Source organism: Pygoscelis adeliae, unplaced genomic scaffold (assembly GCF_000699105.1).
Source record: "Pygoscelis adeliae isolate BGI_AS28 unplaced genomic scaffold, ASM69910v1 Scaffold427, whole genome shotgun sequence".
Lineage (NCBI taxonomy): Eukaryota > Metazoa > Chordata > Aves > Sphenisciformes > Spheniscidae > Pygoscelis > Pygoscelis adeliae.
The window spans coordinates 1,656,383-1,667,152 of record NW_008825214.1 but is presented as its reverse complement, the minus strand read 5'-3'; the positions used below and the strand labels follow the sequence as shown (position 1 = coordinate 1,667,152).

At 41.2% G+C, this 10,770-nt stretch overlaps 1 protein-coding gene across 2 annotated transcripts in view; it reads left to right on the top strand.

Moving 5' to 3' along the window:
• The window catches only part of ACBD5 (acyl-CoA binding domain containing 5), a 32,726-nt gene that overhangs the window by 11,284 nt on the left and 10,672 nt on the right, over positions 1-10,770 (top strand). For both annotated transcript variants that reach the window (XM_009329115.1, XM_009329116.1), the window contains 2 exons: positions 9,379-9,516; positions 10,271-10,471. In XM_009329115.1, the coding sequence (XP_009327390.1) occupies positions 9,379-9,516; positions 10,271-10,471 (339 nt within the window). The remainder of the gene's footprint in view (positions 1-9,378; positions 9,517-10,270; positions 10,472-10,770) is intronic.

Sequence of the window (10,770 nt, the reverse complement as noted above, 5' to 3'; positions counted from 1 at the left end):
TGCTAACCTGATCCCTGGCTGCTTGGACAATTTCTCTGTATTCCTCCCGGGCTACCTGTCCTTGCTTCCACCCTCTGTAGGCTTCCTTCTTGTGTTTGAGTTTGTCCAGGAACTCCTTGTTCAGCCATGCAGGCCTCCTGGCGTTTTTGCCCGACTTCCTATTTTTTGGGATGCATCACTCCTGAGCTTGGAGGAGGTGATCTTTGAATATTACCCGGCTTTCTTGGGCCCCTCTTCCCTCCAGGGCTTTGTCCCATGGCACTCTACCAAGCAGATCCCTGAAGAGGCCAAAGTCTGCTCTCCTGAAGTCCAGGGTAGTGAGCTTGCTGTGCGCCCTCCTCGGTGCCCTCAGGATCTTGAACTCCACCATTTTGTGGTCACTGCAGCCCAGGCTGCCCTTGAGCTTTGCATTCCCCACCAGCCCCTCCTTGTTGGTGAGAACAAGGTCCAGCGTAGCACCTCTCCTTGTTGGCTCCTCTACCACTTGGAGAAGGAAGTTCTCATTGACGCATTCGAGGAACCTCCCAGATTGCTTATGCCCTGCCGTGTTGTCCCTCCAACAGATGTTGGGGTGGCTGAAGTCCCCCATGAAGACCAGGGCTTGTGAACATGAGGCTGCTCCTATCTGTCTGTAGAGGGCCTCATCCTCTCGGTCTGTAGCAGACCCCCACTGTAATTCTTACTCTTAAAATGCAATATGTTTTCCAACTTCTTCCAATGCTTCTGTAGATTGCATATGATTAGTTTCTCTTTTCAAATAGTTTTGTTTTCTCAAAGAGCTTCTCATGTTATTTTCAACATCTTTGCTTTGTAATGGAGCATTTGGTGGCACCCTCTTCCTGCTTGTGTATGGGCCCCTTCTGTGAAACACCCTTTGCTTCATAAGCTCACTTTTTAAATTTCTGTTTGACTTCAAATATACTTGCTGAACTTGTGTCCTTCCTTCTCCTTCTTTTCCTCACTAGGAGTTTTAAGGAACTCAATGGCTGTGGATCTTCTTAATGCTTTGTAAGAAGGGGAAAAAGAGCTAAAATTCCTGTTACTCTGAAATTGCTGTGCTTTAGTAGGATATGTTGAATGGGTGGCAGCACCACAGCTAAGACGTGCATTAAGGCAGGGCAAGCGTGGGGCAGGAGGAGCTGGTGGGTAGGTGAGAGAGGTTTTTAAAATTCTGTCCTTTAACTTTTTCTCCTCTTCTAGTTTCCAATGATAAGCTAACAGCTATAATCAAGGTTACAGGAAATATTCCAGGGAGGCTAGTGTGAAACTAACTATACAAATATTTTTGTTAATATCTAAGTAGTTTAATAGCTTACCTTCAGAAGCATCTAGAACATTCTCTGCAGGATTTGCTGAAGGATGGGATTATTATAGGATTAAGGGCTGGGCCAGCAAATGCCAAAGTCAGTGGAGAGTCTCAGTGAGGTGTGGATCAGTGTCTCAACAAGCTGTGGCTTGTCCTGTTGCAATATATACCTGCTTCAGGCTTTCCAGTTAAAATCTGAGCCTACTTTGTGATTTGACTTCAAACTGATGGTTTTATGCCGGTGCTGTCTAACCATGTTGGGAATTAGGGCAGAGTATCAGTATAGCTCAAGCCTGAGGATATCAACAGCTCCTCTCTGATACAGAGTAGTAGAGAATATATCACCACAGGGTGAGCAGGAGAGTATCCAAATGTGAAAATGTAAGAATAAAAATTGTTTCTTTCGAAGTGGAGGGAGCTAAGGGAGGCTTTCTTCCATGAAAAGAAAAGCCTGTCTATATTCTGTTTCATGCTGGACTGAGTCAACAGTAACAGGCTTTGTGCGTAATTGGTCATTGGACCTGGATTTTTTTTTCCTCCAGCCATACAACAGTTCCCTGCAAAAGGGAAAATAAGCTGTCAAAAGCTCTTCAGGTTTTGAGAATCCAGCAGATGTACCCACTTGCTATAAAATGTTGGTGTCTCACATTTTAGAGGTCTCACTTGTAGTTAAGATCTTACGATGAGAGAACTGAAATCTGGATTTCTCACAGCTCTGTTCTACAAAGACAAGCTACAAAGATGAAGTAGTAGACAGAGGTATGGGAGGCTGGGGAAGAACAGATGTAGGTAGTCGTATCTTGATTGCTCTCAGAAAAGTGCCCAGTGGGCATGGGCTGGTGTGTCATGCATAACTTTGTTATAGCAGAAATAATTACTTTAATCATAGCCTCCAAGATGTTTGGAAAAGCCATCTGTGTTATCGGTGTTTAATATGGGCATTGTAAAAAGCTGTTCAACTGGTAGGCTTAGAATAGGTGGCAGGAGAATATAATCTTAATGTTATTTCCTGTTTGTTTTTTTTTTTTTTCTTGTATGGGGCAAAACAACTTTTGATTCAGGCTACAGTATTATAGACCAGAGTTTCTGGACTATAGGTGACACAGCAGTATGGTTTTCTGTTGCTTTCAAGCATAATTTTGGTTTTCTTTATGGGGTTCTGAGTTCACTGTGTTCATGTTTTCAGTTTTGTCCCAGAAAACACAAGAGGGTAATGCTTCTCTCTACTTGCCACACAAAGTAAAAGTTCCAAATGTTGACTGTATCTCTTCCACACAGAAGAGAGCTTAGCAAGTCCTGCTCGTTCTTGCAGAGGGAAGTAGTACCAGACATGGGGACATCCTGGAATGATCTTACTATTCTTGCCAGTTACTATAAATATCTAAGAAGCAGCTATTCTTCGTGTTCATTCTCACACGTGATCGTTGGCTAAGATGTTGACAGTAAGTTGGCAAAGCCTGGATCCATTGGTCTCACTGCACATGCACCATGTAACTGAGCTGCATGTGCTTGGTGGCCCTGTACTCTGGATGTCTGGTGGCCTTCGTGGAACTACCTGCCAGTGCTGGGAATGCCTATGGGGCAGCTGCTGTTCTCCCTGGGCTGCTCTGTCAGGAAATCCCAGGCAGGTTGTCTCTACTGGCAGAAGGCTCAGGGGTGACAGGGAGGAGGGAAATGTATCTTAAGTCAACCCAAAAACTTGGTAACCTTACTTATATGGAAAGTATTCTGAAAATTCAAGGGAACAGGTACTGGTGATATGGATGGAGATGAGAAACTCCATAGATACCGAAAAGTGTGAAGGTCCAGGATGACTAGTCAGTAATGCTAAATACCATACTTGCAAGATTAATATAAATGTCTAAGAAGCTGCTATTGTCTGTGTTCGTTCTTATCCACAAACTATTGTTTTGATGTTTATAAATGGTAAATAAGAACATGGATATTGTTGATTAAATTGTTTTTTTAAATACAGTGGCATCTCTTCCAGTGTAACAGCTTGAGAAGGACATGAGCAGAGAGAGGAATGCTGACAAAACAGGGCTGTAGTCTTCTGGAGTATAGTAAAAGAAAAATAAAAAGGAGGAGAGGCTTCTTTTTCTTTGTTATAGTAAATTTTAGGAAGACTAAACGACAAAAAAGGAAAACTGTATAGAGAAGATCTGGCTGCCATGATCTGCGTGCTTAGGGAATACATTTTTCAGAGAACTTACACTTAATGCACTTAAAATTAAAAGTGATAAAACAGTGGTAGTTAAAATAAGGAATTTTATATTTTTCTGTCTCTATTTTTGACAGACCTTTCTAAAATCTCTTTTTATTTGTGATGGCAGCTTGTTTGAATACTGTAGAACAGATGTTACAGAGCAGGCTGGGCCCCTGGAAATTTTCTTTGTAGTGTGCTATATTATACCCTCACTTCCTTCCATTCTTTTTAGAAACTCCTGTTCTTCCATCTGAAGAGCTTATTGCTCCCAGATGCTTGCATGTACCCCTCCGTTCTCACTGCGATCACTCCTTGCAGTGAAGTCCTTGTAGTATTGGGATACATCAGTTTCAAAAAGGAGGTAGAGATTTGTGTAACAATGTGTATTGGAAATGGCAGAACGTGGTTGCATAAACTTTGAATTGAAGCAGGGAGCCTACTTGGATCAGTAAGAAGCATGAAACATCAGGTTGTGATGGCAGGAAAAGAATTCTAGTTACCTGATTATCTAAATGATTTTGTACAGCGTATAGGTCTCTCCGACTTAAAAATTTTGACAGAGCTTGAGCCTACTTAAATGTAGGAGTGCAAAGAGATCCTTATATAAGGGGATATAAGTGTAGGTCATGGAAGTAACCTTTTAGTGGCTAAGATTTTGCTGCTATTGCACAGATAGTAAAGTTATGGTATTTTACAAAAGCACGTAACTTTTATTAAATGATGAGGGTGTACACAGCTAGTTAAATGTTTTATGATGCGTTTCACCTGCTTTTGTAGACTGTTTCCTGATCAATGGTATTTGCAAAGAATGAAAGAGGCTGTAGGACTTGTGTAAGGATACTGTGTTGTGCTGAGCCAACCATCAGTACAGCTCCAGCAATGCATGTTAATTTTGTATAAGAATTACGTGCCTGTTCAGAAAACCAAAAATACAAGGCGTTTGAGAAAAACCTGCTAGGCTAGGTTTTCTTTGTAAAATGATCCTTGAGCTGGGGCAGACCTGCAGAGGCATTTCATAGAATCATAGAATGGTTTGGGTTGGAAGGGAACTTAAAGATCACCTAGTTCCAACCCCCCTGCTGTGGACAGGGACATCTTCCACTAGACCAGGTTGCTCAAAGCTCCATCCAGCCTGGCCTTGAACACTTCCAGGGATGGGGCATCCACCACCTCTCTGGGCAACCTGTTCCAGTGCCTCACCACCCTCATAGTGAAGAATTTCTTCCTAATATCTAGTTGGAATCTACCCTCTTTTAGTTTAAAACCCTTACCCCTTGTCCTCTCGTGACAGGCTCTGCTAAAAAGTCCCTCTCCAGCTTCCTTGTAGGCCCCCTTCAGGTACTGGAAGGCTGCTATAAGGTCTCCCTGGAGCTTTCTCTTCTCCAGGCTGAACGACCCCAACTCATCTCAGCCTGTCTTCATAGGAGAGGTGCTCCAGCCCTCTGATCATCTTCATGGCCCTCCTCTGGACTCGCTCCAACAGGTTCATGTCCTTCTTCTGTTGGGGGCCCCAGAGCTGCAGGCAGCACTCCAGGTGGGGTCTCACCAGAGTGGAGTAGAGGGGGAGAATCACCTCCCTCGACCTGCTGGTCATGCTTCTTTTGATGCAGCCCAGGATACAGTTGGCCTTCTGCGCTGCAAGTGCACATTGCTGGGTCATGTTGAGCTGCTCATCCATCAGTACCCCCAAGTCCTTCTTGGCAGGGCTGCTCTCAATCCATTCTCCACTCAGCCTGTATTTGTGTTTGGGATTGCCCTGACCCATATGCAGGACCTTGCACTTGGCCTTGTTGAACTTCATGAGGTTTGCACGGGCCCAACTCTCAAGTCTGTCAAGGTCCCTCTGGATGGCATCCCTTCCCTCCAGCATGTTGACTGCACCACACAGCTTGGTGTCGTTGGCAAATTTACTGAGGGTGCACTCAATCCCACTGTCCATGTCACCAACAAAGATGTTACAGCACCGGTCCCAATACTGACCCCTGAGGAATGTTACTCATCACTGGTCTCCGCTTGGACGTTGAGCTGTTGACCGCAACTCTTTGAGTGCAGCCATCCAGCCAATTCCTTATGCACCGAGTGGTCCATCTGTCAAATCCATGTCTCTCCAATTTAGAGACAAGGATGTCATGCGGATAGTGTCAAATGCTTTGCACAAATCCAGGTAGATGACATCAGTTTCTCTTCCTTTATCCACCAATGCTGTAACCCTGTCGTAGAAGGCCACCAAATTTGTCAGGCACGATATGCCCTTACTGAAGCCATGTTGGCTGTCTCAAATCACCTCCCTGTCCTCCATGTGTCTTACCATAGCTTCCAGGAGGATCTGTTCCATGATCGTCCTGGGCACAGAGGTGAGACTGACTGGCCTGTAGTTCCCTGGGTCTTCCTTTTTTCCCTTTTTAAAAATGGGGGTTATGTTTCCCCTTTTCCAGTCAGTGGAAACTTCACCAGACTGCCACGACCTCTCAAATGTGATGGATAGTGGCTTAGCAACTGCATCTGCCAGTTCCCTCAGGACCCGTGGATGGATCTCATCAGGTCCCATGGACTTGTGCACCTTCAGGTTTCTTAGATGGTCTCGAGCTGATGTTCTCCTACAGTGGGTCGTTCCTCTCCCAGTCCCCGCCTTTGCCTTCTGCAACTTGAGTGATGTGACTTGAGCACTTGCTGGTGAAGACTGAGACAAAAAAGTCATTGAGTACCTCAGCCTCCATATCCTGGGTAACTAGGTCTCCCGTTTCATGCCGGAGAACACCCCCATTTTCCCTAGTCGTCCTTTTATTTAAGCTCCTAACTCCCATCTGGGTAACAAAAATTGCCTTGAAATATGTGGGGAGTTAGAAATCAAATACATATGTTTGAGAAACTTGGCCCTTTATATAATATATTAAAAATATATTTAGAATTGCTCTTAGGAAATCTCTTAATAGAGCTGACACAAGAAAATAAACATCTAGTGAAAGCTTGTAGAGAGGCTGTGTGTCTGTTCTTCACATCCTTTCCATCTTGCCATTTTCTTTTGTTAAATTCTTCTTCCTTCTGTTTGCATGTCGTTACTGTTACACAGCTCTTACTAATAGCATTAAAAAAAAAAACAATCCAAGCTTTTACAGTAGAATATAACTTCTTGTACAGCTACAGAGCAGTGCAGCTTTGATTTAGAAAACCCTGTCACAGATCTCACAGTTTGGTGTTGTAGGCAGTGAGATGAAAATAATAAACCAAGAGGGATTCTGTAGTATCTAAACAAGGGCAACAGAAAAAGCTACTAACATTTTGCCTGCAGTTGAAGTGGGTAAACAGAAATAATAAAGGGATGGGTGGGATTAGCACAAAGCAAATAAGGTTTTAAAAGCTTGCTTGACTCATCATTCATATTAAAAGATACATTCCTCAGGAAGTAGCCCTTAACCTACCAAAAGGGACTGTAGAAGTCACTACTAGTTGGCTCTGTTTAGTCTTTAACCCTATCACCCCAGTATTGGTCATCATTGCTGGTTTCTTAGGAGATACTTAGAGTAACAAGGAGGATGGCAGCAAACCGTGGTTTTACTATGTAGTAAAAGTAATTGGGGATGGACCTGATGAGCATAGCAGTGTAAGGGTTCTGAGGAAAAGTACACAGTTAAGCATGGTATTTCAAGTGGCCAAAACTCTGTACAATGCTGGGTTCTTCAGAGTCGGTATCAAAGCAATGCCTCTTTATTTATGGTCTTTAGGAGCACTGTTGCTAAGAATCAATTTGTGGAAGAAATATGATCCTGATGGATTTCAGTTATTCAGGTGTCCCATGGCATGATACCATAAATATGTTACTGTTGATACTTTCTCTCAGTTCCACCTCTTTATTTATATATATGTGATCTATCACTTAGAAGTTTCCCCAAATGAATAATCTCCTTACTGAAATTAAGAGAGAACATGCTTGAATATTCAAAGACCTTCCCTTCAAAAAGAAAAACAGTAAATCTTAAGGAAAAAGCTTATGGTATAGCTGGGGCTTTTTACAATATCTTTGGTAGGGTGAGGAGGTTTACATTTTAATTCGCCTTCCTTCACAGCTAAATGTTCCTCTTAATCTTGTCTTTCCTGTTTACTCCCACGACTGGGTAGGACATGTGGATGATTGTGCCCCCACCCCCTTTTTGTTTCAAAGGGGAGCGTGATGCCTGCCTTACCATGCCAAGGGAGCGGTGTCTGTGCTTAATGCTCATGCTGTGAGGACTTAACTGCTACCTTATCCTCCTCGCACTGCTGCTTCTCAGAACTCGAGAATTGAGTTTCACAATAAAGGAAACATGCTTATGAGAAATAAACGTTAGGGAATATGTTGGGATTTTTCTTCTGTGAAAAAAATTTCCTTGCAAATAAAGTGTTCTTCAGTGAGGAGAAAATGAGTATGTGATTGCTTATATTCTTGTAGTCTACAAGACAGACAATAGCTTTTCCAGTTCTCTTTTTACAGTAAAGAAGCATTTTTTTTAATCTTCAGATAAAAGTTGGATTAAATCAATCCAAAACAGTGATGCAGGGTGCCCTTACCTTACAGAAACCTTACCTTGCAGTAAAACTAAGGTGAACACGATATTTAACATATTCATTATTTCTATACAAGAAGTTATTCTGCCTTTTTTTTTTTTTTAAAGCACTATGGATAAGCTTTGAAACTAGAGGAATGTGGGAAGGCTCTTCATTGCAAGATTAAAGCAGAAAACCCTTAGCTCTAAATTACCACGCAGCAAAGAAAGTAGCAGAGCTGGTTTGGCAACTCCAGTATAACTGGATATTATTTTGCTGTTAATGTTAAGCCTAAACATAAGAACTAATCTTTCAAGGGAATGTAGAAATTATGCAAATGGAATGCTGTGGTGACAATTAAAACAGACAGAATTCAGCCTTGGAGTCAACATCTAAACTGTGCGAGTGTCTCGCAGAAACTGTCCCCTCTTTGTACCTTAATCACTCTGTCCTAACATGGGAGGCTTAAATGATTAGCAGGATGTATTTAACCATATCTTTTTTTACAGGAGGTGGTAGAATTGTCCCTTACATTCTCCATATTTTGTAAGAATCTTTACCTTGCAATTCTTTGTACAGAGTAAATTGTTTGTGATCCTTGGAGTGATCAAAGATGTGGAAAACAAGGATTTAGCAGTTACTTTGTCTATTTCAAGATTTGGGTTTTTAAAAAATATTTATGTAATTAAACATGCAAACAAATGCTCAGTGTATTTATTTCATCATCTTTTTCACTGAAATCAGAGAATTTATTTCCATATGCCCTTTGCTAAATAAAGATCTGTACAAACTTGAGTCTTCTTACCACACTTTGCGTCTGCTTAAACTGCTGCAGGAGAATATGCATGGGATATTGTATTTACCTTCTTCAGAATCCTGTTACGTAATTGAATAGAACGTTTCAAAATTTGCCTTTGAATTGAGAGCAGTTTTGAAGCATTTCAGCCCAAAAGGGAACTTCTATAAAAACGCTGACTTCAGGGTTTAAGAGAACATGGGCGCATTGGTCCTAGATAAAACGTTACTGCAGCTATACCATAAATATGCGTAATAGTCTTGGCCTGAGACTCGGTAGTGAAAGTGGCCTGCTGTCTCCTTCCAATAGGCGTCCTCAGAATCATTGAGAATCTCTTCGCCAGTAGTCAGGCACTCTGTGGTGAGCCACAGAAGAGAAACATTAAACCAATTAAGGAAGAGCTTACAGAAATAAAGCTGGTATTATTTGGTACATCTTCTAATATGGAAATACTTTTGTAGAACTATGACTAATAGTTTGAGGGGGGGAGGGTTGTGTGTTTGTTTCTTTTAAAATACATCTTTTTTTCCTGTTTGAATTTTTTCTTAGACCTTAGTAATGTCATGAATTCCACTCCAAATATAAAGGCTGTGAATGGAAAAGCTGAAAGTAGTGATAGCGGAGCAGAATCAGAAGAAGAAGGGCTTTGTGAAGAAGAGGAAAAAGAACTGCAGCTAAATGGAAAGGGTATGTTTTCTGCACTTGGACCATTGTCTCTTCCAAAGTTATTCTTAACCACCTAAGTGGCAGAAAATCCCAAAGGATCATGAATGCGGTACTTCTTCAGGAGAATTAGATGCGTGGATGTGTGTGTGAAGAATGGCAGTGTCTCAACCTGGGTTACAAGATTTAGAACTACCACAAATTTGTGAGCTATGCCATACAGTTTTTGACTTGGCTAGGAAGTTTTGTCAGTAGGCTAGCTAAAAGTCTATACCCTGTATTTTTTGTTTTTTATTGCCAGTGTTGCATGTAAGAGCTGTGGATGGCCACATGGGCTGTAACAGTAAAATTGAGAATGACTTTTTTGCTTCAGAGAAAGTAGAACAGAACTTTCAGTGAGATTCGTTTAGGGGGTCTATAAAGAGTTTTGAGAAATACCAGCATCAAGTGAAAACCAAATGAAATTATGTATTTGGAATTCTGTACAGGTTTTTTCCTCCAAGGACATTAGGATAATTATTTAATTTATCAGATTACTTTGGATTTGCTTACTTATGTTTTAAATATAATTTGCTTTTTATGCAAATTAATTTTGTATTTACACTTTTTACAAGAACAGAACAATCCCTGCAAATGTGAATCTAGGAGCATTTATATATTTTGTTCTGCAGATACACTATACTTACAGCCCATTAGAAAGGTAGCTACTTGAAGAAATATGTTCTGAGCTATTAGGTGCATAGCTTTCTATTTGCAAGGTTTTCTTGTTCTTTTACAGATTATAAGAATGTGAAACCAGAATCAGCAGCTGCTAAGGATTTGGAAAGTGTTGTTACTAATGGCTGTTACAAGGACAGCTTTATCCCAGATATGCAGAATGGCATCCAGACTAAATCTGCCCTCAATGGCTTGAACCCGGAGGAAGAAATAAAGAAAATGGAGCCAAGCTCAGAAATTGCTAATAACAGTGCTCACCAAGGTATTGTCCTTGCAAGACCATATTTTCATTTGCACATGTTTTTCTTGGAAAATATTTCTTTTCTTGAAAGCTTAATCCTGGGATTCAGAGACTAGCAATGCTGTCTTTCAGTTGTAGAAACCTGAAGAAAGTATACTCAAAAAAAAAAAAGTAATACTAGTTTAAAATAAGGCTTTCTTTTAGGATCTCCTACAGAAAGAGAGATGAATTCAGAGACAGAGATGCCCAAAACCACAGAAATACAATTGTTTTCTTTTAAAATCATTATACTACCTATGCAAATACTATTTGCCTTTGAA